General features: G+C 42.8%; 3 protein-coding genes across 3 annotated transcripts in view; 2 read left to right on the plus strand and 1 right to left on the minus strand.

Annotated features, from left to right (window-relative positions):
• The window catches only part of immp2l (inner mitochondrial membrane peptidase subunit 2), a 31,574-nt gene extending 27,135 nt beyond the window's left edge, over positions 1-4,439 (plus strand). Inside the window, exons 4-5 of the mRNA XM_044036516.1 lie at positions 3,235-3,300; positions 4,231-4,439. Of these exons, the coding sequence (XP_043892451.1) occupies positions 3,235-3,300; positions 4,231-4,372 (208 nt within the window). The 3' untranslated portion in view covers positions 4,373-4,439. The remainder of the gene's footprint in view (positions 1-3,234; positions 3,301-4,230) is intronic.
• Positions 4,440-11,421: 6,982 nt separating this feature from the next.
• On the plus strand, positions 11,422-19,238 carry znf277 (zinc finger protein 277). Its single transcript, XM_044035721.1, has 12 exons — positions 11,422-11,493; positions 12,716-12,932; positions 14,224-14,312; positions 15,187-15,269; positions 15,343-15,434; positions 16,049-16,159; positions 16,264-16,396; positions 17,146-17,210; positions 17,401-17,497; positions 17,600-17,642; positions 18,050-18,224; positions 18,828-19,238. Exons 1-12 carry the CDS (start codon positions 11,451-11,453, stop codon positions 19,015-19,017), a joined length of 1,338 nt encoding a protein of 445 aa, XP_043891656.1. The 5' UTR covers positions 11,422-11,450; the 3' UTR covers positions 19,018-19,238.
• Positions 19,110-26,603, minus strand: LOC122775654 (kinesin-like protein KIN-14E). Its single transcript, XM_044035717.1, has 14 exons — positions 26,284-26,603; positions 26,073-26,201; positions 24,992-25,114; positions 24,364-24,426; positions 24,159-24,275; positions 23,412-23,525; positions 23,175-23,341; positions 22,224-22,884; positions 21,993-22,135; positions 21,182-21,242; positions 20,201-20,409; positions 19,928-20,114; positions 19,694-19,789; positions 19,110-19,397 (listed from the first exon to the last, which is right to left on the minus strand). The coding sequence occupies exons 1-14, from the start codon at positions 26,398-26,400 to the stop codon at positions 19,236-19,238; spliced, it is 2,349 nt and encodes a 782-aa protein (XP_043891652.1). The 5' UTR covers positions 26,401-26,603; the 3' UTR covers positions 19,110-19,235.
• Between the last annotated feature and the right edge of the window lie 501 nt (positions 26,604-27,104).

Here is a 27,104-nt window from a genome sequence, read left to right on the forward strand (position 1 = left end):
CCCTTCCGGTTACAAGCCAAGTTCCCTTCCCACAGGCTGTCAATACATATAAAGAAAAATAATAAATATTCAAAAGATACATATGTATATATATATATATATATATATATATATATATATATATACATACACACATATATATACATATATGTATATATATACATATATTTATGTATACATCGCAGTTACTTGAGCATATACATGCTCAAGTACATTACATTACATCACATTACATTACATTACATTACATTACATTACATTACATTACATTACATCACATTACATCACATGTCATTTAGCAGACGCTTTTATCCAAAGCGACTAAGAGCTAGAAGTAAGTAAGAGCTTCAAGTAGATCAAGCTATGAAGTGCTAGTCATAAGTGCGATGTATACGTTTTGTTTTTTTTTGTTGTTTTTTTTGTCGTCGTCTTAGTCGAGGTAGAGTCGGAAGAAATGTGTTTTTAGTCGGCGGCGGAAGATGTGGAGGCTTTCCGCTGTCCGAATGTCGATGGGGAGCTCGTTCCACCATTTGGGAGCGAGGACAGTGAACAGTCTCGAGTTCTGCGAATGCCTCTGCGATCCTCTCAGTGAGGGGGCAGCGAGAGCGGAGTGGGCGGGCTGGGGTGTAGGTTTTGATCATGTCCTGGATGTAGGCTGGACCGGATCCGTTTGTAGCATGGAACGCAAGCACTAGAGTCTTGAAGCGAATGCAAGCAGCTACAGGAAGCCAGTGAAGGGAGCAGAGGAGCGGTGTAGTGTGGGAGAACTTTGGTAAGTTGAAGACCAGTCGAGCTGCTGCATTCTGGATGAGTTGCAGAGGTCGTATGGCACATGCAGGGAGACCAGCCAGGAGGGAGGTGCAGTAATCCAAGCGTGAGATGACAAGAGCCTGGACCAGAACCTGTGCCGCCTTCTGGGTTAGAAGAGGCCGCATCCTTCTGATGTTGTGCAGTGAGGGAGAGATGGTCGTCAAGTGTCACACCCAGGTTCCTGCAGTATGAGAAGGAGTTGCCACATAGTTGTGGAGGGTGATGGTCAGGTCTGTGGTGGGAGAAAGAGAAACTCAGTCTTGCCCAAAAACTGAGAGAGAATAACAGAACCAAGAGAGTTGGTGTATAGAGAGAAGAGGAGAGGGCCCAAGACAGAACCCTGAGGGACCCCAGTAGCTAGAGGACAGGGTTCAGACACAGATCCTCTCCAGGTTACTCTGTATGTAGGTAGGTTTTGAAGATAGGACGAGAGTAGGGTAAGTGCAGAGCCTGAGACACCTAGTTCTTGAAGGGAGGAAGTCAGGATCTGGTGGTTAACTGTGTCAAATGCTGCAGAATGTGTTTTGGTAGGGAGGAGGGAGGGAGGGGAGTGGGGGGGTCAAGGAGGTTAGAGAAGATCAAGAAAAGGTTTTTGGGTTCGAGAAAGAGGATTGAATTTTAGTCTGATAGAAAGATTGTTTGGCTGTAGAGATAGTGGCAGTGAAGGTGGAGAGAAGAGAGTGAAAGGAAAGCAGCTTGTCCTCCATTTCCTTTCTGCTGCCTGTATCATGGCTCTCTCAGCACGAGTCAGACAACCACGGGGCTGGAGAGGACTTACGAACCCGCCGTGAAGTAAGAGGACAGAGTAGAGAGGAAGGTGTCTGAGATCATCAGATTGGGAGAGAGGGAGAGAATAGGATATGAAGAGATGATCAGAGACATGAAGTGGAGTTACCGTGAGGTCGGAGGTGGAGCAGTTTCTGTTGAAAACAAGGTCAAATGAAGTCACATTAGTGTAGTCCCTTCAGCTGTTGAGGATTCTGATGGCAGTGGGGTAGAAAGAGTTCTTAAAACGGGTCGTCCTGCATTTCACACTCCTGTACCTCCGTCCTGAGGGCAGGAGTGTAAACAGTCCATGTTATGGGTGGGTGTTGTCCTTGATGATGGTGGCAGCTCTCCTGTGGACTCTGTGGTGGTAGATGCCGTGCAGAGAGGGCAGTGGAGACCTGGTGATCTTCTCAGCTGTCTTTACCACTCTCTGCAGGCGTTTGCGGTCCATGGCCGTAGTGCTGCCGTACCACATGGTGATGCAGTTGGTCAGGCTGCTCTCCACAAAGCAGCTGTAGAAGTTGCTGAGGATCTTTGTAGACAGGCCAAACGTCCTCAGCCTCCTCAGGAAATACAGTCGTTGTTCTGCGATGTTCTCACCACTTCAGCGTCTCAACGTGAAGCAGAGACCTGGACTTCATTTTCCACACAAGCACGATTTCACGTTTGTTCTTGTAACCACGGTGATGAAGGTCAGGTTCGTCCCTGCTGCACACTGCTGGCTTCATTATTGTTACCGTGGCGACCAAGGGGTCAGGACGCCTGCCTGTGTCGCTGTTTCACGACTCACTTCTTCAGTGGGTTGTTGTGTTTTAACTGTAACGCCCACTTTTCTCTGTAGGGTTGCAACATTCCATGTATTTTCAGTGGAAACTTTCCATGGGAATAAACAGGAACTTTCTATGGGAATAAACAGGAACTTTCCATGGGAATAAACAGGAACTTTCTATGGCTGTGTACTTAAACACAGATATTAAATCATCTCATAATCTTTGGTTAATCAGATTTGACACAGTTTTTTAATGTTATGTTTTCATGGTTTTTATGGAGAGTATATGTATATGTATATATATATATATATATATATATATGTATGTGTATATATACATATATGTATATATAAATATGTATGTGTATATATACATATATGTATATATAAATATGTATGTGTATATATATATGTATGTGTATATATACGTATATGTATATATATATTTGTATGTGTATATATACATATATGTATATATAAATATGTATGTGTATATATATGTATGTGTATATATATATGTATGTGTATATATACGTATATGTATATATATGTATGTGTATATATACATATATGTATATATAAATATGTATGTATATATATATGTATGTGTATATATACATATATGTATATATAAATATGTATGTGTATATATATGTATGTGTATATATACGTATATGTATATATATATGTATGTGTATATATACGTATATGTATATATATATGTATGTGTATATATACATATATGTATATATAAATATGTATGTGTATATATATGTATGTGTATATATACGTATATGTATATATATATATGTATGTGTATATATACGTATATGTATATATATATATATGTATGTGTATATGTTATGTGATGTTTCTTGTCCTCACAGGTCCCCGAGGAACCCACAGCAGAAGATCATTAAGCGCGTCATCGGCCTGGAGGGAGACTTCATCAGGTAACACTGAGACAAACTCATGAAATAACATGAATAATAATAAGCCAGTAAAAGTGTGTGTGTGTGTGTGTGTGTGTGTGTGTGTGTGTGTGTGTGTGTGTGTGTGTCCTCTAGTCTTCTGAGAAAAAGTCAGAATTCTGTGATTAAACTCACTCTCACACACCAAAGTCCACAGAGAAAATCAGTGATTTTAGCTGCGGGGACACAGAAGCTGCTGCTCCTCTGCTGCCTCGTGTGGTCACTTTGTCTGAAGACGTCGCAGACACTGTCTCAAACACAGGGGGGCGCCTGTGACTCACTGTGTGTCATGCTACCACACCTAAATAAACATGAACTTTACCTTTGAGTGCATTAGTATGTGCTGATCAGTCTGAGTGAGTGATCTCTCACTCACTCACTCACTCACTCACACACACACACAGAGTCTCACTCACACACACACATACACACACACAGTCTCACCCACTCACACACACAGAGAGTCTCACTCACACACACACATACACACACAGTCTCACTCACTCACACACACACACACACAGTCTCACTCACTCACACACACACACACACAGTCTCACACCACTCACACACACACACAGAGTCTCACTCACTCACACACACACACACAGTCTCACTCACTCTCACACACACACACACACACAGTCTCACTCACACACACAGTCTCACTCTCACACACACAGTCTCACTCACGCACACACAAACACACACACACACACAGAGTCTCACTCCACTCCACTCACACACACACACACACACACCACACAGTTCCACTCACACACACACACACACACACACACACACACACACACAGAGTCTCACTCACACACTCACTCACACACACACACACACACACACACACGTACACACACGTCACATGGTCCAACTGTTTTCATGTCTCCGTGTCTTCAGGACGCTGAGCTACAAGAACAGATACGTCCGCGTCCCTGACGGTCACTTCTGGATCGAGGGCGATCACCACGGCCACAGTCTGGACAGTAACAGCTTTGGACCGGTACCAACGCTTTCATCACAGTTCAGACCTTGTGCCTGAATTCTTACCTTCATCACTGTGATTATTACTGTTACTGCTGCTGTTACTGCTGCTGCTGTTACTGCTGCTGCTGTTTCTGCTGCTGCTGCTGTTTTAATCACTGTAAAAACCTTGTTTTTGTGTGTTTTTGTTTGTGTGTGTTTGTTTGTTTGTGTGTGTGTTTGTTTGTGTGTGTTTGTGTGTTTGCCTAGGTGTGTGTATGCAGGTTTGTGTGTGTGTGTGTTTGTGTGTGTTTGTGTGTGTGTGTCTGTGTTTGTGTTTGTTTGTGTGTGTATGTGTGTTTGTGTGTGTGTTTGTTTGTGTAAAAGTGCAGGTGTGTGTGTGTGTGTGTTTGTTTGTGTGTGTGTTTCTGTTTCAGTGTGTGTGTGTGTGTGTGTGTCTGTGTTTGTGTGTGTGTGTGTGTGTGTGTGTGTGTGTGTCTGTGTTTGTGTGTGTGTGTGTGTGTGTGTGTGTTTGTTCTGCAGGTTCCCTGTCGGGCCTCTTCTTTCACGGCCGAGCGCCTCACACTCGGCCGCTGAATCGCTGGCAGCAATTAAACGCTCACTGCCTCCAAACAGAGGACCAGTGGAGACTGAGGAGGAGGAGGAGTAGGAGGAGGGGGAGAAGAGCACACACACACACACACAGGACTCTGCATTGACTTCCATTCATTTGTTCAGACTAAACAAAACCTCATCACTAACTTTAACCAGTTCCTCTGCCTCATTAGGATCTGGTTTTGGTTTCCATGACTACTGGTCCTTACAAGGTCACTGTTTATGACACACACACACACACACACACCTTCCTGCTGGTGTGTTTTGAAAGTGTAGTCATGTGATGACGGTGCAGCTGAATCGAGCTAATGACAGAATGTGAGAAATAAACAGGATTTTGATGATCGATTATTGGCTGCGTGTTGATTTTCTCACGTCGCTAACGTCAGTTAAAGTTTACGACGTCTTCAGAACATTTCCACGTCTTTGTCTCACTGTGAGACACACTTTTCCAACAGGAAACTGAAGTTTGTAAACCACTCACTCTCCCACACCAAAGTCCACAGAGAAATTCAGTGATTTTAACATCACTCACACACACACACACACAGGAGCTGATGATCCACTGCTGCCCCCATCACTAAGTTCAAATGTCTTATTTTAGTGAATTCAGCATTTGAAATATTTCATTTTGACTTAACTCAGTGACACAAAGTGACCACACGAGGCAGCAGAGGACCAGCAGCTCCTGTGTCCCCGCAGCTAAAATCACTGTTTTTTTCCATGGGCTTTGGTGTGAGAGAGTGAACATTTTCATCTCTATGTTAATGAAAAATCATCTTTTCACTGTGTTTTGTCTGATCCTGTGATCACACACACACACACACACACACACACTTGAGCTGAATTCAGCCAAACACAGCGATGTCACTGTGGATCCTGTGACTCAGGTTTCAGTGAAGGCGGACTGTGGCTGTGTGTGTGAGACTGTATGTGTGTGTGACTGTATGTGTGTGTGTGACTGTGTGTGTGTGTGTGTGTGAGACTGTGTGTGTGTGTGTGTGTGTGTGTGTGTGTGTGAGTGTGTGTGTGTGTGACTGTATGTGTGTGTGTGTGTGAGACTGTGTGTGTGTGTGTGTGTGTGTGTGTGTGTGTGTGTGAGACTGTATGTGTGTGTGTGTGTGTGAGAGAGACTGTGTGTGTGTGTGTGTGTGTGTGAGACTGTGTAAGTGTGTGTGTGTGTGTGTGAGACTGTGTGTGTGTGTGTGTGTGTGGGAGACTGTGTGTGTGTGTGTGTGTGTGTGTGTGTGTGTGACTGTGTGTGTGTGAGACTGTATGTGTGTGTGTGTGTGAGACTGTGTGTGTGTGTGTGTGTGTGTGTGTGTGTGTGTGTGTGTGTGAGACTGTGTGTGTGTGTGTGTGTGAGACTGTATGTGTGTGTGTGTGTGTGAGACTGTGTGTGTGTGTGTGTGTGTGAGACTGTGTGTGTGTGTGTGTGTGTGTGTGTGTGTGTGTGTGTGAGACTGTATGTGTGTGTGTGTGTGTGTGAGAGAGACTGTGTGTGTGTGTGTGTGTGTGAGACTGTGTGTGTGTGTGTGTGTGTGTGTGTGAGTGTGTGTGTGTGTGTGTGTGGGAGACTGTGTGTGTGTGAATTTAAAAACGCCACGATCCTGAACGACTGAACCGGGCCACCCTTCACCACAGAGACCACGGTATCCTAGCAGCAGCAGCTGACAGCATTTGTTGGCATAGAAACAGAGCAGAAGCTGACACACACACACACACACATAATAATCCAGTGTTCCTCAAATAATAATCCAGTGTTCCTCAAATAATAATCCAGTGTTCTTAAATAATAATCCAGTGAATCATGTGTTCTTAAATAATAATCCAGTGTTCCTAAAATAATAATCCAGTGTTCCTAATAATCCAGTGTTTCTAAAATAATAATCCAGTGTTCCTAAATAATAATCCTGTGTTCCTAAAATAATAATCAAGTGTTCCTAAATAATAATCCAGTGTTCCTAAAATAATAATCCAGTGTTCCTAAATATTAATCCAGTGTTCCTGAAATAATAATCCAGTGTTTCTAAAATAATAAAAGTGTTCTAAATAATAATCCAGTGTTCCTAAAATAATAATCCAGTGTTCTTAAATAATAATCCAGTGTTCCTGTAATCCAGTGAAATAATAATCCAGTGTTTCTAAATAATAATCCAGTGTTCCTCAAATAATAATCCAGTGTTCCTAAAATAATAATAAGTGTTCCTAAATAATAATCCAGTGTTCCTAAAATAATAATCCAGTGTTCCTACATATTAATCCAGTGTTCCTAAAATAATAATCCAGTGTTTCTAAAATAAATAAAGTGTTCCTAATAATAATCCAGTGTTCCTAAAATAATAATCCAGTGTTCTTAAATAATAATCCAGTGTTCCTGAAATAATAATCCAGTGTTCCTAAAATAATAATCATGTGTTCCTAAATAATAATCCAGTGTTCCTAAAATAATAATCCAGTGTTCCTTCATAAATAATAATCCAGTGTTGCTAAATAATAATCATGTGTTCCTAAATAATAATCCAGTGTTCCTAAAATAATAATCCAGTGTTCCTAAATAATAATCCAGTGTTTCTAAAATAATAATCCAGTGTTCCTCAAATAATAATCCAGTGTTCTTAAATAATAATCCAGTGTTCCTAATAATAATCCAGTGTTCCTAAATAATCTAGTGTTCCTAAATAATAATCCAGTGTTCCTAAAATAATAATCCAGTGTTCCTAAATAATAATCCAGTGTTTCTAAATAATAATCCAGTGTTCCTAAATAATAATCATGTGTTAATCCAGTGTTCCCAAAATAATAATCCAGTGTTCCTCAAATAATAATCCAGTGTTCTTAAATAATAATCCAGTGTTCCTAAAATAATAATCCAGTGTTCCTAAATAATAATCCAGTGTTCCTAAATAATAATCTAGTGTTCTAAAATAATAATCCAGTGTTCCTCAAATAATAATCCAGTGTTTCTAAAATAATAATAAAGTGTTCCTAAATAATAATCCAGTGTTCCTAAAATAATAATCCAGTGTTCTTAAATAATAATCCAGTGTTCCTGAAATAATAATCCAGTGTTTCTAAAATAATAATCCAGTGTTCCTAAATAATAATCTAGTGTTCCTAAAATAATAATCCAGTGTTCCTCAAATAATAATCCAGTGTTTCTAAAATAATAATAAAGTGTTCCTAAAATAATAATCCAGTGTTCTTAAATAATAATCCAGTGTTCCTGAAATAATAATCCAGTGTTTCTAAAATAATAATCCAGTGTTCCTGAAATAATAATCCAGTGTTTCTAAAATAATAATCCAGTGTTCCTCAAATAATAATCCAGTTCTTTTTGGTGTGAGAGAGTGAGTCGCCCCTGGTGGATATTCAGTTTACTTCCAGTTTGACGCCTCAGAGGACGCTGGAGGACTTTGTCCATTTTACTTTGTGGAAGGAGCCATGTTTTTATTTATGTGTGTGTGTGTGTTCTTGAATGGGTATCTTTGTGAGGACATGTTGTGTGGTCCTCACAAGTTTAATGGGGATTTTTAGGTTGAAGACTTGGTTTTAGGGTTAGGCTCTTAGCTGTGAGGGTTGAGGTAAGGGTTGGGATGCATGATGTCTCTGATGTGTCCTCACTGAGGACAGACAGAGCAGCAGAATCAGACGACCCACACCATGACTCTTCATCTTCTTCTGAGGTTTCCTCAGCTCCAAACGAGGACGAGCGCTACATGCGCTGAGCCCACTGTTGCTATGCAACAGTTTGTCGCTGGCAGCAGCATCAGGTTGGACCTGTGAGGAGAGCAGAAGTGAAGAGGAGGAGGAGGAGGAGGAAGTCATGTTTTTGTAAAATGTGTTGTTTTGAACACAGCACTGTGGTCAAAGAGTGGATCAGATTATTCTGAGGATTAATGGAAGGATTAATGGTCACTGAAAGACAGACCAGAGACAGTAACAGTGATGGAAACAAAAAAGTCTTAACACAACATGTAGATTATAATCCATAATCCTGTCAATGTTAAAGGGATAGTTCAGATGTTGTGAAGTGTTTACTCACGGTGTCAGGAACAGGCACGAGACAGGATCAGTGGAAATATGTCTGATTAAAGGGGACATATTATGCAAAATCCACTTTTTAACCATTTCAATCCTTATATTTGGGACTCTGGAGGCCCTACCAGTCGCCAAAGTGTGGAAAAAGAATACTCAGTCATGTTTTCGTGGTCCCCCTTAGTGTAAGTATAGGCCATAAAACACTCCATGTTGAATTCCCTGCGCTTATGACGCCAGCATGCGCAGTTCACCGTGAATGTTACCGCCCACCAGTAAGTTTACTTGGAGAGCTCCACCTTAGCTCCACCTTGTCCCTGCGAGAGTGCAGGCGAGGGAGGAAGAGCGGTATTATGTCAACGCGGAGGGACAAGTGTGCTGTTGGTGGCTGCACAGTGGAGCACAGTGTTTTACAGAGGATTTTATATATGAAGCTAATGTGCCGATGATAAAGTCAGCAAACGTGTGTTCGTGTGTTCGCACCACTTCACATCAGTATTTAGTCAGCGACGTACAAACACACACATTTTGTGGCGATCAGCGGTTTGACCAAGGCATGTCACTGACATGTTCATTAGGACACCAGGGAACTAGTTTAACTTGGGGAAATAGGGTATAATATGTCTGATTTAAGACACCTAATGCAATCTATGCCCTCTTAAGAACACGTCCACATCTTTATCTCACTGTGAGACAGAGTTTTCCAAGTTGAAAAACCACTCACTCTCCCACACCAAAGTCCACAGAGAAAATCAGTGATTTTAGCTCATGGGGACACAGGAGCTGCTGGTCTACTGCTGCCTCGTGTGGTCACTTTGTGTCACTGAAATAAATTGGAATGAAGAATTTTAAACGCCAAAGTGACAAATTACAGTTTTTCTCACTTGCTAAAACACTAAACCCAGTTGTCTGAACCCACTGATTGAATCAATCACTCTTTTAAGCACTTTTCACCTGTTTAGACACAACTTGCCAACACATTGTCATTGTGATGCACGCGTGCTGCATGATGGTGAGCACAGGTGACACAAGTCAAACAGTGTTCAAGCACAAGTGTCACCACGTGAACACAACAACTCAAAACTGATCACACTTGTGACTGATGATGTGAGGGAACATATAAGCCAGTTCAGAGAGCACTGGGTTGTGACGCCCTACGATGGATAGAAACCTGAGAGGAGGAGTTCGTGTGAGAGGAGGTCGAGGAGGTCAGTGAAGATGAAATCAGAGCTACTGTGATTGACCATGTTCTTGTCCATGGTATGAGCATGAGGGAGGTACAACCAAACATCAGTGGATTCACTGTGTCCACCAACAGGTAATTCATATATATGTATATATATGTATATATATATATATATATATATATGTATATATTTATACATATACATATATAAATATATATACATGAATTACCTGTGCTACATGTAAATGCACAGGTTTTATGTTCTGCAACATGCATTTAGTCTACAGTGAAGAATAAACATTTATTTCTCCAGCTTCATGTCCTGAGCATTGTGTTTTCTATTTTTCTACGTAGTGTTTAGTGACTGTTTAGTAGTGTTTTTAATTTTGCACAGATTGAACTGTTTTGAGGTGAAAGTTTGGTTTTGCAAGAAGAGTCTGAGGTTTTGTGAATGTAGCTTGAAAATTGGGTTTTGTGTTCACAGTTTAGAGAAAAGGAGAAACTGGAGAAAAGAAATGTGTCTTAGCAATCGAGAAAAACTGTAAGACATTTGAACTTAGTGATGGAGGCAGCAGTGGATGAACAAACACTGTGTGCTGTGATGTTAAAATCACTGGTTTGGTGTGGGAGAGTGAGTGGTTTACAAACTTTTTGTTTTTGGGGCTAGAGTGTCGATCACCACCATGACCTCTGACACAGTCAAATAAATAAGGTTTAATTCATGTTTAAAATAAAAGGGAACAGAGATAAAGCTGAGCTGAAGAGAGGCTGAATCAAGGCCTTTGTCGGGAACATTTCTGCATGTAAAAGCAGCAGGATTCAAACTCTCTGTCTCTAATAGATAAATTACTTTTAAAATCTTTGCGTACTATTACAGAAACCTAAAACAATAACTTACCAAATGAGTCACAAACTGCAGTAACTGCTCTGACTTTACAAAATTAATTTATTTTAAAATTAATATACTGTATACTTTATGTGTTTCTCACACATAAAGCTTTATTTTGTACATTCTTCCCCAATTCATTATTTTACTGATTTAATTTAATTTGTATGTTAAACTTTTACAGAGAGGAGAGGAGAGAAGATAACAGAGAGGAGGCGAAACTAACATGAAAACATATATAAAGCAGAGTGAGTTATTCTGTTGATATTTAAATGACCATCGCGTTCCATTTGCTGTAATCTGAACGGTTTAATTTCACCTGTGTTGCACTTGAATGCATCCCAGTCTGTTCGGATTTAGCAGAAGATCGTGAACGCAGCACACTCGCTCTTCTCGTCCTCTGATTGGTCCGTTCGGCGCTGTTATGGTCACATGGAACCTAAAATGGCCGCCGCCGACGACGGGCGCAAAGATGGTACGTTGATTTTATTTGATTTTATTAATTTTAAAGCCGTAAACTTGACCAATTGAAATAAATAGACGTTGACTTGTGCTCTTGTGATTTTAGATAAAAAAAACAGCTGGTAAAAATATTGGCGTCATTTCAAACAATGTCAGCACAAACTTGGCGAAACAGAGAGCCGCTAGCAGTTAGCCGCCTAGCAGGCTAAGTAGCAGCTAGCTTACTTTTCATACGAGTTCACGAACTCACGTCATTATAACTTATTATCGGACAAACACATACAAATACACACGCGTCTTCAAGTCAGGGAAATGTGTGTTCTACTAGAATTAAATGACCTAAATGTTTATATTAAACCACTAAATGTATATGTTTTGAGTGATGTTGCGTCATTGTGCTCAGTGTTAGCCGGACTTAACTACTGTGAGTCCCAGAATGTGTGATTATTAGGGATGACACGAGGCCGATACCGATGTCACAAACGTGTCACGTTTTCCCAAATCCTTGCTTCGATTTGAATGTCTGCAGTAAAGGGTTAAAAAAAACTTCTTTAATCTGCCTCTTAACGCTGATTATTTTCTGGTTTACGTGCTCCATGTTATAAAAAGAAAAGAATTAAAACTGAATTAGGGCTGGCACTAACGAATATGTTTATAATCAATTCATGTCAATGTTTACTGGTTTGTCCGTGAAGTGTCAGAAAATGTCAAACCTGAAAATGATGATGTTCTCAAATGTCTGGACAAAAACAAAGACATTTAAAAACATCATTTCCAGGTTCTGACAAACACGGATCAACATTTTCTGCCATTTTTTGGATTAATAATGAAAATATGTATCCGTTAGTTGCGTGATTAATATTCTTTCTTCTTTTTTTTCTGTAGACTTTTCGTGTATTTTCCTGTTTTTGTTAACTTACCTTGGCACGCACTTGATGTAATTGTGGTTCCTGCCACACCTTTGTTTCTCAGTTTTTATTTATATATTAATTATATGCATGTACATTTACAATTTGTAATGTGCATTATTAGCAGTATATTTGTATTTTGTGTCATTCCTGTCACAATAGTAGAGTTCATTTATGAATGAATAAACAGGTGATTTGATCATGTGTTTGAGCTGATGATTACACACACATTTCCCACAGTTCTGTGCGTGGGTTAGTTTATCATGATAACTCCTCAGCTCACTGCACTGCAGCAGCTGTTAAACTCACACTGTCTGCTCCTCTCAGGTCAGGACAGCATCCTGGAGCCGCTGTGCTTCCCAGAGCAGCCGTCGCTCGTCGACTCTGTGACTCAGAGTCGGCGGCGCTCCTGCTCCGGGGTGCTCCTGTGTCCGTTCTGCTCCGAGTCGACTCCCCTTCCACAGACAGACGTTCTCCTCAAACACCTGCTGCAGCAGCACAAGCTGGTCATTGCCGACGTCAAACTGGTTGCAGACCTGCCAAAGTACGAAAAAGAAGGTGTTGTTCTTACATTTAACCTGTGATTTAGATTTATGTTGTTGTCGAGGAAAAGAAAACAACAATGAAGACAATCACTGAACTGAAATACCACTGAACGTGGTCACGATCGCTGGCTTCCAGCAGTGCTGTCTCTAAATACACCAGACTCCTGTTAAATATTGACATTTTAGACATTTTAGATTAACGCCATGTTTTCAGGTCAGGTCAAGTCTTGAACATTAATCTACAGTTGGACTTTGTTGGCTTTGATTCTTGTGTCGGATGTCACACTCATGACTCTAAAAACACTGGAAGTCACATTTTTTTGTTCATATTTCATGTTTTTGTCACATAAAACATTTTGTGATTTTTTTTGTGAAATAACAAAAATTTATTTTTGTGATATTTGTTTGTGTTTTTGTTAAAATAAAACATTTTGTCAATTTTGTTTTAGGTACGTAAGGTAATGTTTTCCTAAAATTACAGAAACAACTGCTCCGACCCCAGAACACTACAAGTTGCATGTTTTGTTTTGTTTTTTGGTCACATAATTAATTTGTTGTCGTATTATTTTGTAAAATAAGAACAATTTGTTTGTTTCAAACCACTGGAAGACTTTTTTTGGTGTTTTTGTTCCGTTTTGTATTTATTTTTTGGTACGAAAGAAACGTTTTTTGTAAAATTAGGGAAAGTGATTTGTCTGCTCCACCCCCAAAACACTTCAAGATGTTGTTTTTTTGGGTCACATAATTCATGTTCTTCTGACATCTGTAAGCTTTTTAGACACTAAAACATTTATTAAAAAAGTTTGGTAACATAAGTAATGTTTTATTTTGTAAAAGTAGGGAAATTTATTAGGGTTAAACCGTTATACAGCACAAGACTAAAACACCAGAAACATTAGAAGTTCTTTTAAAAGTCTCAGTTTTCAGATACATAAAATTCCACTGATGTGTCGATGGAAGAAGGAAACACATACAAAAGACAAACAGCTGCGTGTGGACTAGACATGAGTCCACGCTCGTGTCTTTGTTACACTCTTTCATCAACTTCTTGTCCAATCAGGGCAAGGTTCACCACTCGCGAGCAAGTGAGTTTCAGATTTCACTTCAGGCCACGCCCCCTCACCTCTCCCCACTCCCTCACTCGCTCAGCTCTCGGCCTGCATCTTTGCATTTTTTTGCAACATCCGTTGCTAGGTGACATTAGAAACATTAAATCAGGAGCCATGTGGCTTCAGTCACGTGACCGAGGTCTCCACAGTGACCGTGTCTCTGTTTCCTGTCATCCATCAGATACTTGTTGTACTGGAAAGGCAGATTCATGGAGCAGCCCGTCACAGACTTCTGCAGTGTCATCAGAACCAACTCCACCGGACCGGCTGGTGAGTTCCTCTGCTCGAACGAATGTTTGCAACATTATCTTCACACCTGCCCTTTAAAACGTCGCTGTCAGTTCTAGCTCAACTCCACTCAGTTTATCAGTCACATGTTGTTTTCCATGACTTCATAGCTCCTCCTCAGCATGGGCGGAGTCATCATATTACATTTTCTACGCGACACACACACACACGAGTGACTTGTGCAGCAGTTGTTTTGGGTGAAAGTGAATCATTGAGTTCAGATGAGTGGACAGAATGGTTCAGTCCTTCAGACTCAGTCTGACACAGTCACTGTCTCTGAATCCACCTTTGTTCAACACGTTTGCTTTGCTAAATGTTGCAGATTAACACATGTTTTCAGGATTATTACGTCTTAATAACTTTAATCTACAGTTCAGATTTGTTCACTCTGATTCTTGTGTCGCGCTCATGACTCTTCAGTGACGACACTCTGTGACCAATCAGTGACCTTCAGTCTGTTGACTCCACATTTTAGTATCGGCTCAGCTGAACTTCGTCAGGAACTGAAAAGCCGTGCTAAAAATGTGTAATAGAAAAGTCAAAATATGTCTGGTTTCATTTTAGATTTAAAAACTATGAAGACAAATAATCTCTTTCAAATCCAAGCAAAACTGTTGAACCTGACAAATCTTCGTCTGATTAAATCCATCAGGGAAACTATTTGAAATCTCTGTGTTTGCTTGAATTTCAACGTTGTGCTTTCAGGGTTTTAAAAGTGCTTGAAAAAAAAAGTGTGAAATAGCAACTGGATTTCTTCAATTTTGTGGTGTTTGAATGCGACGTGGTTCGGTCTCATTGAACAAGTTCACGTGTGTTTGATCTCAGTCAGTTTTCCTCTTGTCTCCTGTTGTGACAGAGAAACAGGAGGACTACTTCCTCCTGTGCGACGTCCTTCCCGAGGACCGACTCCTGCGAGAAAACCTCCAGCAGAAACGACTGGTGAGTCCAACACAGAGAAACAGAGAAAGTTCTGCACTCACAGATGTCTTTACTTTTAGTTTTGTTCCTGCAGGAGGAGGTGCTGGAGCAGCAGCAGCAGGAGAGAGACGACGGCAGCTTCCAGCGTCTCTGCATGTTCTGCAGCGACGAGTTCGCTGGAAACAGGTGCAAGCAAACGAAAAAATCATTTATGTCAATCAGGGAGTGACACGTGAGAGTGAGCCCTCACCAAAAAGGAACTAAAGTGAATGCTCTGTTGAGAACGCGGTCTCATTGTTCAACAGACTTTTTCAAACCGGAAACTGAAATGAAGCTTGTTTGGTCCATAAAATGAATTAAAAAAATGTCGATTAGTGTTTCCAAAAACTGGAAGTGATGATTGTTTTATTTGCTTGTAGTGGTTTCGTTGCTATATGGAGCAAAGAAACCAGAATAAAACATCTCATTTACGAAGCTGAAAAAACGCTCAACAAACAAACTAATCATTAATCAAAATAGTTGACTAATCAGTTAATCGTTGCAATCCTAAACTGAAGTTTGTAAACACACCAAAGCCCATAGAGAAAATCAGTGATTTTAACATCACAGCACACAGTGTTTGTTGAAGTTCAAATGTCTGATTTTGTCACTTCGGCTTTTGCAAACCATTATTCTGATTGACCTCAGTGGCACAAAGTGACCACACGAGGCAGCAGAGGACCAGCAGCTGCTGTGTTGCCCGCATGCTAAAATCACTGGTTTTCTCTCTGGACTCTGGTGTGAAACGCTCATGTTTCCAGGTCGTCTCTGCTGAACCACATGGCCAGAGAACATTCGTTCAGCATCGGGCTGCCGGACAACATTGTCTTCTGTGACGAGTTCCTGGACACTCTGCAGGGCAAACTGGACAAGTGAGACCCGTTCTTCTGCTGAATGTGACCAGAAAATCAGTTTAAACATCGCGGTCATGAATACGATGTGTTTCAGCTTCAGTGTCTCTGCTTCCTGTCGTCAGTCTGCAGTGTTTGTACTGCGAGAAGACGTTTCGAGATAAGACCACGCTGAAGGACCACATGAGGAAGAAAGCACACAGACGCATCAACGCCAACAACCGTGAATACGACAGATTCTACGTCATCAACTACCTGGTAACAAGACGAAAAACCATACTGATGTTCTATAGAAGTTGATCTGGTTTAGGGAAAATGTACATGAGCTAAACAACTGCATCAACACGTGTGCCTGTATTCTCATTATTTATTATTTTCATGGAGGAATCAACTAATAAAATCTGCACCATCTTAGGTCTATGATATCTTTATCTCACTGTGAGACAGACTTTTCCAACAGGAAACTGAAGTTGATGTAAACCGCTCACTCTCACACCAAAGTCCATAGAGAAAATCAGTGATTTTAGCTGGCGGGGACACAGGAGCTGCTGGTCCTCTGCTGCCTCGTGTGGTCACCTTGTGTCACTGAGGTCAATCTGAACAACGGTTTGCAAAGTGCAAGTGACAAAATAAGACATTAGAACTTAGTGATGGAGGCAGCAGTGGATCAACCCTGTGTGTGTGTGTGTGTGATGTTAAAATCACTGATTTTCTCTATGGGCTTTGGTGTGGGAGAGTGAGTGGTTTATAAACTTTAGTTTCCTGTTGGAAAAGTCTGTCTGTCAGTGAGATAAAGACGTGAACGTGTTCTTAAAGATATCGTAGACTTCAGCATAGGGGAGAGCTGTGTCAGCAGCCGTTTTATAAAAATAAAAAAATGTAACCCTCCCTTTAATTATGAGCTGTAAAAACATGTCAGAGAACGTGGATCAGCTGATGCTTGGTGTCTACTCTGAGTGTGACCTTCAGACGTGTGTGTGTGTGTGTGTGTGTGTGTGTGGGGTCAGGAGCTGGGGAAGACGTGGGAGGAGGTGCAGAGCGAAGACGATCGAGAGCTGGTGGACGAGGACGAGTGAGTGTCAGGATTCTTCTGCTGGTCTTCATCCTCAGTGTGTGGAAGAGGAGATTTAAACAGGTGTGTGTGTGTGTGTGTGTGTGTGTGTGTGTGTGTGTGTGTGTGTGTGTGTGTGTGTGTGTGTGTGTGTGTGTGTGTGTGTGTGTGTGTGTGTGTGTGTGTGTGTGTGTGTGTGTGTAGTCCACAGTGATTGGTCAGACTGGCAGGCTCACCCAGTGTCTGCTGTGTGTCTCTTCTGTGATCATCAGTCAGAGACCATGGAGCAGATCTACACACACATGAAGGTACAGTACTGTGACGCCTGTGTGTGTGTCAATTTTGGCCCCGCCCCCTCCACGCGGTCCCACCCACTCAGGTGTCTCGTCTTTTTCTTTTCTTTTTTTCAGGCAGCTCATGACTTTGATCTCCACAAGCTGAGGACAGAACTCAGTAAGTCCTGAACCTGATGATTTGATGTTGGATAGAAATAGAAACTGCTGACTCGTCCAAGATGTCAGAAGTGTCCTCTCACTGTGAGACAGACTTTTCCAACAGGAAAGTGAAGTTTATAACCACTCATTCTCCCACACCAAAGTCCAGAAAATCAGTGATTTTAGCTCGCGGGGACACAGGAGCTGCTTGTCCTCTGCTGCCTCGTGTGGTCACTTTGTGAATTTGGAGTTAAACCTCCTTTAATTAGATTTACCTGAGTGACACAAAGTGAGAGTGGGAGAGTGAGTGAACTTGACACAAAAGGCAAAATTAAACATTCTTATATCTCAGACTGAAGCTGACAAGCCGCCTGTATTTAAGATGATGTATCGTGATGCATTTCGTACCTCTCCGTCTCTCCATAGACCTCGGGTTCTACCAGCAGGTCAAACTGGTGAACTTCATCCGGAGGCAGATCCACCAGAACCGTTGCTATGGCTGCCAAGAGAAGTTCCACTGCAGAGCCGACGTGCTGCGTCACGTCGAGGCTGAAGGTCACGTGATGAAGCTTCCACACGTGTCCACCTGGGACCAACCACAGTACGTCCAGGGCAACTCAGTCTTTTTTTAAATCGGGTGTTTAAGTGGTAAAGTGTGTAAGGCGATTTGTTTGCCTCCTGGTGCATTATGGGTAGGACTGTTCGTCGACAACAGAGGGAAGTATTAATCTATTCATTAATATCAACGGTCTTTATGGTTTGATGGTGGGATGGACCATGGTGAGGATAAGATCACGATATCTGCGTGTACTGTCGCAGCTAAAAGGGTTCCCACACTTGGGTTGACTTTCCAGAACCGGTTCCCTTAAATTAAAAGACCAAATGTGCTGACACAGCTTAAGATGGGAGGACAGCTTGTGAGAGCCTGTCTTTGTCATCTGGACAAGTCATTGGTCAAAGTTAGTCTTTTGGAATTTTCTTTGGTGAAACACGTCAACGGTCAGAGAGAGACAGAGACAGTGGACAGTGTCCACAACACCGTTAGAAATTATGAGTCCACGTCTGTCCTGTGTACATCCCGTCTACGTACATCAAGCAATGCAGGGCATGACTACAGATGTTGTATTTATATTTTGGTTTCACTCGTCTATAAAAACATCGTGGAAGGAATAAAAGTAGAACTTGCGTCCCATCTTTTCCTCAGGTACTACTTCCCCACGTACGAGAACGACGCCCTCTTGTGTACGCTGTCTGACAGCGATGGAGACGAACGAGGCGAGACGAACCACGACGAGGACGTCCCAGTGATCGCAGAGGACATCTCCAACCTCCGAGCGCTGAAACGGAGCAGTGTCCTCAACCAGCTGCTGAGGAACAGAAGCTCCTGCAGCTAAGACCAGGCACAAAAAACATTATGACTCAGCACTTTTAAGAGTCTTCAACCTTCGCCTTGTCAGCGTTTTCCGTTCAACAGTAAAGAGAATCATTTATGTCATGAATGTTTATTACTTAAAGTAAATAAATACTCTTCTATAGTGAATTAAATCACACAGACTCAAACAGAAACGCTTCCTCTAAGTCTCACTGAAGTGAATAAAAACCTGCTGCAGCTTCAGTTTGTCGTCGACTTGTTCGAGGTCTTGTTCTTCACCGGTGAGATGTTCTGTGTCGCTCTGCCCAGTGAAACCTGGCGGATGCTGGAGCCGAACTGCAGCGTGCTCAGCGTCTCCACGGCGTCCCGCACGTCTGGACTTGCGTTGACAAACACGCAGCACTGCAGATGGAGCAGAGGACGCGTCTGTCAGTGACGACGTGGACGTAAATACTACAGGTAACAGACGGAAGAAGCAATGAAACAATAATGACACTGGTTTGTTTCTCTTTCATCTTAAAAACTAAGAGCAGCTACATTATCATGAAGTCTAGTGCAGTGAACATGTTTATCAGACCAGCTTCAGCTAACGCTGCTAACACAGCAGACACTCATACCCTCTGGTAAATAAGTGAAACTGAGGTCACTTGTTACTGTTAGCAGGATGTCAGTGGCGCCCTCTTCAGGTGTCACTGTACCTTGGCGTCTCCACTGAGACAGGGCTGCAGCAGGTGAGTAAGTTTAGAGTTCCTGAACGGGACGTGGAGAGCGTTGTTCTTCAGAGCACCGAACACCTGAGGGACAAACAAACATCAACGTCTGTTCTGTCCACTCTCACACAAACATTCACTGCTCTCAAACACTCATGGCGGATGTCACGTTGTTTCTCTGTAATGTTTTGTCCGGTCAGCGCACCTGTCCGGTCAGCGTACCTGTCCCAGTGCCGTCAGGGATTTATTGATGGCGGCTGCCTCCACCAGCCTCTGACCCTCAGCCTCAGTCTTAGAGATCCGCTCAGAACCAGCAAGGTCGCACAAAGTCAGCGTGCCGCGAGACGTCCGACCCAAGACCTCGTCTAAACCCTCTACCTCCAGCGCCACCACCAGGTGAGACCGAGAACTGAGGGGCGGGAATAACAACAGGTAAAACCACTGAAGTATATCATCGTTCTGTTAGCATCAATAATCAATAATGCTCTGTAGAACCTCTGTATGTTCATCTTGGTCGAGGCGATTTTTCTGTTCTTTTCTCCAGTCTCCATGACACTGAGGATGTCGGCCTCAGTCTGGACCCGGGTCTGGGTCAGTCCTGGGACCGATACCGTCTTCCCCTGGACTCGAATGTCGAGGGCCGCACCGGCACTTTTGGTCAGAAGGTCGTTCAAACTGTCGTTGTAAATCTCCAACATCGAAATCTGAGTTTTGACAGTGGACACACTGTCAGGTGTTTTTCAGGTGTAGTGAGACACTGACAGTGTTATAATGTAACAAAGTACAAATACTTTATTTTTCTAGTATCTTGTACTTTTACTGCACTATGTTTCCTCTAACTCTCTTTGTTACTTGTTACTACCAAATAAAATCGAAAGTCTTAAAGTTTATGACATTTACTGTACTTGAGTAATATTATAAACTTCTACTAAAGTGGTAACTGGTAATATTTTGGGTACTTTATACAGTGTGATGTGTCAGGATCTCACTGTGAGACTTTACTGACAAGAAAAGCCACTCACTCTCCCACACCAAAGTGAAAATCGGTGATTTTAGCTCAAGGGGACACAGGAGCTGCTGCTCCTCTGCTGCCTCGTGTGGTCACTTTGTGTCACTGAGGTCAATCTGAACGCAGGATTTCAAAGTGAGAAAATCAGACACTTGAACTCAGTGATGCAGGCAGCAGTGGATCAACAACTCCTGTGTGTGTGATGTTAAAATCACTGACGTGGACTTTGGTGTGGGAGAGTGAGTGGTTTTTACAAACTTCAGTTTTACTCTAGGAAAAGTCTGTCTAACAGTGAGATAGAGAAAATAATCTTAAACAGATAACATTTGTTGCTCCCCACCCATGTCCCTGCTGGCAGCCATGTTTGGTGACAGGACGGTTGGACCCTAACCCTTTCCAATTTTTAAAATGTATTTATTTACCAAAAACAACACCATGGAAACACGTAAACAACACCACAGTGTTACCTTCAGAGTGTAGGACACCTTCTCTTTGTCTGCACAGATGCGAAGCAGCTCTCGAATGGACCTGAGAAACACAGACACAGTGTGACTCACAGGAAACTGGACCTGTCTCTGTCTGTCTGTCTGTCTGTGTGTAAACAGACTCCTCTGCTCCGTGCTCATCACATATTCATAACCTGCTGTCATGTGACACGTCACACAATGACACGTAACTAGTCTCGTTTGGCTTCTGACAGCAGTTCATGTTCCAAATAACCTCGAGGTCATCAAGCGTTAAGCTGCATTCATCCATGAAAGTTTTATGAAGTGATGTTTTTCTGCTCTTCAGTTGTAGCTCAGCTCGGATCTACTTCTCCATCAGTGATAGAACCTGGTACCTGCTGTTGGTTTGTTTTTAGTTCCTGCTCTGACGAGGTTCAAAGCAAACTGAGCTGATACTAAAAGGTGACGTCAACAGACTGCCGGCCACTGATCGGTCAGAGAGTGTCGTCGCTGAAGAGTCATGAGCGCAATGTCCGACACAAGCATGAAAGCAACAATGTCCAACTGTAGACTTAAAAATCTATTTATATTCCCAAAAATACTTATAATCCCAAAATCTATTGATAGGTTTATTTGGTGCGGGACAGTGAGTGGTTTATAAACTTCAGTTTCCTGTTTCCTGTCTCACAGTGAGATACAATGAGAAACATCAGCTAAAGTGGCTCAGCCTCTGTGTCTCAGGCTGGTTCACAGCAGCAGGGGGCGCTCACAGCACAGAACTATCCAGTTAAACCTTTCCATTCCTCCCCTGTCACCATTCTTTATTCCTGACCTGATGTTGACTCCGGGGTTTTGCTTTGCCCCCATCATGGTGTAGGTCTTCCCTGAGCCGGTTTGTCCGTAGGCCAGTATACAGACGTTATATCCGTCTACGCAGGATGTTATCAGTGGCAGGGTTTCTGCAAACACTTCCTCCTGTACATGATTGTCATCAACAGATAATATTATTTCTCAAAAAAATAACAACATTATCAGAACTTTGATCTGAGTTTAGGTTTGTCACCTGTGTGCTGCTCTGAGGAAACACCTTGTCAAACTGAAACCTTTTCTTGCTTCCCTTCTGGACGAGCACCACCTCTTGGTCATCTGTTGTCTCCAGGCAGAAGCTGGAGGCGGAGCTCTTCCTGCAGCGACAGAACACCCGGATGTTTCCCCGCAGCTCCAGCAGCTTGTTGTAAAGGCTCTTCCTCTCCACCGCCTCCCGCCTGTAGAGGGAGCGCAGTTCTTCTACCTCCCTGGCCGCCACCTTCTCCACCTCGGTCAACTTTCCTGCGACACCTTTCATCTGCTCCAGCTGGTTCTTCATGTCGGTCATCACCTGGTCAACCGTCGATCGGAGCTGCTTGTTGGAGACGTTGAGCTCACGGGTCAGACTCCTCACCTGACCAAGTTGGTTGGCATCCATGGCAGGTTTGGTGGCGGTTCTGGCAGGTGGGACAGCTGGAGCCCGGTGGTTCAGGAGAGACCTGATCTTCTCTCTGGCCTCCTGCTTGTCGGCCTCCAGCTCAGCTAGCTTCTGGTTCAGGTGCTGGACCACGTCATTTAGGTAGCAGACTTCCCTGGCCAGGTAATTGTTCCTCTGGAAAAGGTTGTCCACCTCCTTCTCTCTTGACTGGAGATTCTGCTTCAGATCTTCAATCACTCTGTCTCGCTCTAAGAGGGCTCTAATGACAAACAGGCAGTTTAGCTGCAAATAATGCTGAGTCACAGAAAAGATTCATGGTGTAGGATCTTCGGCCTCCAACCACTTCTAACATTAAATTTCCATCTTCTAGCCTCTTAACTGTATCCTGAAACTACATCTTCTAACCTCCATTTATTTTCTGAAATATCCATCTTCTAACCTCTGCCCTCCACTTTTTAACTTCTACCCTCCACTTTCTAACCTCCATCTTGCACTTTATCAGTTGTATAAATTAGTTTCAGGGAGAATCATTTGTCGTGTTCCTTGGACCTGAAGGAGTTGAGGTCGCTGTAGTTGTGGTCTCCGCTGGGCGAGGTCTGCAGGAGGATTTCTCCAAACATGGTGAGATAGACGGAGATGACCTCCTCGGGGTCGTAGTTGCACTGGCGCAGCGCCGCCGTGATCTCCTTCTGGTCCACTAGGCCAGGCAGGGCAGACTGGAACACATTACACCTTTTAAAGAAAGCAAACACTCCCGATACTCAGCCCCATTGTCGTCTTCCTCACCATGACTCTCTGAATGCGAGATTTGATGAAGTTGACGTTCATCTCCCACTGCAGCGGCAGCAGCAGCCAGACGCCGGAGTGAGGATCCCAGAACCTGCAGACGTTCAGCCTCTCCTGAAAAACACCAGCACGCCATAGAGAAGACAAGCATAGTAGACAAGGGGTAGTTCAGATTTTTGGAGTGTGGTTGTGTGAGTAATCTATGCATTTACAGCACTGTTGCATCTAGAACTAGCATACAACTGTAAATCAACGTCCAGAAAACAGAGAAGTGGAATCATAAGGAAAAACAGATTTAAGCCACTTAACAGAAGATTCACCTCATAAATCAGTGAAGTCTATGACATCTTAAGAACACGTTCACCTCTTTATCTCACAGACTTTTCCAACAGGAATCTGAAGTTTAAACCCCTCACTCTCCCACACCAAAGTCCATAGACCTCACCTCACTTCAGTGTTTGAAATCCTTCGTTAAGATTTACCTCAGTGACACAAAGTCACCACACGAGGCAGCAGTAGACCATCAGCGTCTGTGTTCCCATGAGCTAAAATCTGAGTGAGTCAGTGTCTGATGTGTCTGATAATGTCCCCATCATGTCCCACAAGTTATCACTAACAGCATCTCACAAAACCACACTTCAAAGTACTGGCTCTTCTGAGACATCTGCTGTCAATCAAACCATGAAACATCCTGTGTTTTTCGTGGTCTATGTGTAGCTCCATGACCATATTTGGCCTTCACCTCACCTCGAACATGTAGGTCATGACGGTTCCTTTGCCCTGGATGTAGATGCTGCCGGTGCGGTCGTCCTCTCTGACCGCTGGCTCGCTGCTGCTAGCCTGAGTCTGCAGGTGACCGGAGACCTGAGGGGCAAGCCAGAACAGCACGTTCTACCCTCCAGTAAGCATGGATGTGTATCGGAAGATCTCGGGTTCATTTTGTCAGACTGACCTCATTGTTGGCGGTGACGAAGCGCCCCTGGTTGTACCACTCCTGTGGAAAAGGCTGCAGCTTCTGGAGAGGACAGTAACAGAGAAGCCACGTGAGAAGAACCATGCAACTAAACAAGTCCATACACACAGTCAGCACTGCCTGAGCTCCGGGTGCCAGTATAGTGCAGGCACGCGGAAAGCTCCCATGGGCGACTGCGGGCACCCGTGGGGTCTCAACTCTCATCCACTCCCTCAAACATGTGCAGCATCTGCCAAGACAGGTTGGGGTGAAATAGTGGACAGAGGAGAGTGAGATCAAGAGCAGAAATACAACAACTGTATCAAGTTAGACAAGTGGCCCACCTCATGTAATCTACACTTTGTTAAGTCTACGATATTCTCAGAACAGATTTGTTGCTTTGTCTCAGACTCTTACCGCTCACTCTGTCACGCCGGTGATTTTAACATCACACACACAGGAGTCGTTGATCCTCTGCTGCCTCCATCACTAAGTTCAAATGTCTTATATGTGTATATATATATGTATACATATACACGTATGTATATGTATACATACGTGTATGTATATAGGATCTATACAGTACATACACGATCTAGCCTTCAGTCTAGATCGTGCTCCCTCTCACCTGCGACTCGTCGACGTACACTCTGTCACCATGGTGATTGAAGCAGCTGTAGAGTGTCCCGTCACTGTGGAGGAAAGTCTCAAAGTCCAGAGACACTTCAGCTTCACCCTCAGCTGCGGTTTCCTGAGAACACAGCAGAGACACACAGTCCACATTTTTCTAAACTACTCTTTAGTTAATGTTTTCTTAAAGAAGTTATAATAAGATACGTTTTCACACAGAGGAAACATGACTGATAACACTGAAATGACAGACGCTCCCAGCATGCAGAAAATAGAGACGCAATCTTGCTGTTGACAAGACCTACGCCGTTTTACTTCCCTGGAGTGACGGCAACGTGTCAAAGATGTGGATGCACATTCAACGACACCATTCTACTCTGACAAATGTATTCCACACGCGTTAGCGGTCAAGTCACACCGGGTTTCTCATGGCTCTGCATATGTGAAAAGAGAAATGTTGCTTTGTTTTTAAATTGTGATTTGCAGCACGGACTGTAAGTCTGTTACCTCACAGGGTGGAGGAGATTATTTCTCACAATCATTTATGAAATTAGGGCCCTGGCCCACGGTTGAGATTATTATTTTTCATTGCGATCATCGTTAATGTGCATAAAAGCTCTTGAGATTCAGAGTCCCAAGGCTCTGTAGCGCGTCTAACATAGTTGTTCAGATTTTAAGCCAACTTGGTAAACTTGTTGCTCTCATGAGTCCAAACCAATTACTTATATACTTCCATTGGCTCCGCCCACCCAGAAGTCTACGCATTTGAATAAACTCCTAGCATGTTTGAGCTAGCCACATCAAACTTGACAGATTGATGATCTAGACTTAATAATGTGGTGGTGGAAAATCGTGACCTTGGCGAATCTTTTACAGGCCTAAAAAAACAACAGATACATGATCAACACGTTAAAACTACATTAAATAAATATAAATATAAAACATCATCAGCACCATGAAATATGATAAACTACACAGCACACGTCAAATGAACCTAAATCACCTGAGAACAGCACCGTTTCACTTCACCTTTATATCTGATATTCATTTGATTTAAGTTTACTTAAATATATGCTCACAGTCGTGGCTGCGTTCACGACAGTTTGTGTGACTCTTTCTTCCTCCTCCTCTGCTTGTGTGTCGCTCTCCTCGCTCTGAACCTCAATGGTGTGACAGGCAGGTGTTTCCTCCTCCTCCTCCTCCTGTGCCTGAAAAACACCACAGACAACTTTCTCTTTTTTTCCTTTGTCATCAATGAACAAGATAAAGATCAAGAAATGAAATGTTTACCTGCAGAGTGTCGTTGCTCCATCCTGCAGGTCCAGGTGCAGGTCCAGGTTCAGACTCGCTGCCTTCTGGTCCCTCAGGCCTCGGCAATCCTTCGCTGACCGACGCTCCGCTGCCCATCCTGACACTCACACACACTCACACTCAAAGATGTTGGGTGTGACAGGTGAGAACAGGTGTAACCTGACACACCCACACACACATACACACACACACACACACACACAGAGATGTGTGTGTGGAAGGAGCCAAATCTCCCCCCTAACCCGATGAGTCATGTTCTGTGTGGAAGAGGTTCAGTGGTGAATATGACTCTGTGCTCTCCCTCCTCCTCCACTCTGATGCATGTTAAATATCTGGCAGCAGCTGGCCAGCAGGGGACAGCATCGTCTCATTAAAATGGACTGAGGAAGTGTCGAGACTCACCTGGACACCTGAGTCTGCTGAGGACAACCACAACCAGTGGGTGTGCAACCTGTGGCTCTGGAGCCGCATGTGCCTCTTCAGAGGCTCTGCAGTGGCTCCCTGGAGTGTGTTGTTGTTTTTTGGAGGAAACAAAACTTTTTTTGTCTCATTATGGACGACATACTAAACTATGACTTTTTTATGTTTTATGTCGTCCAAAATGAGATAAAAAAAGTCATAGTTTAGTATTTGGTCCAAAATGAGACAAAAATGTCAGAATTTAGTATGTCGTCCAAAATTTGACAAAAAAGTCATAGTTTACTATGTCGTCCAAAATAAGACAAAAATGTCATAGTTTAGTATGTCGTCCAAAATTTGACAAAAAGTCACAGTTTTGTAGGTCTTCCAAAATCACCCAA

This window comes from Solea senegalensis, linkage group LG10 (genome assembly GCF_019176455.1).
Source record: "Solea senegalensis isolate Sse05_10M linkage group LG10, IFAPA_SoseM_1, whole genome shotgun sequence".
Lineage (NCBI taxonomy): Eukaryota > Metazoa > Chordata > Actinopteri > Pleuronectiformes > Soleidae > Solea > Solea senegalensis.

Bases quoted from the DNA above. Each gene is read 5' to 3' on its own strand.
- znf277 (XM_044035721.1), top strand. From the start codon at position 11,451: ATGGAACCTAAAATGGCCGCCGCCGACGACGGGCGCAAAGATG. The intron at 14,313-15,186 runs GTGAGTTCCTCT...CTGTTGTGACAG, and splicing joins CAACTCCACCGGACCGGCTG to AGAAACAGGAGGACTACTTC. The intron at 17,211-17,400 runs GTGAGTGTCAGG...TGTAGTCCACAG, and splicing joins GAGCTGGTGGACGAGGACGA to TGATTGGTCAGACTGGCAGG.
- LOC122775654 (XM_044035717.1), bottom strand. From the start codon at position 26,400: ATGGGCAGCGGAGCGTCGGTCAGCGAAGGATTGCCGAGGCCTGAGGGA. The intron at 24,427-24,991 runs GTGAGAGGGAGC...TGTCCTCTCCAG, and splicing joins TGTACGTCGACGAGTCGCAG to AAGCTGCAGCCTTTTCCACA. The intron at 24,276-24,363 runs GTCAGTCTGACA...CTTGCCCCTCAG, and splicing joins TCGTCACCGCCAACAATGAG to GTCTCCGGTCACCTGCAGAC.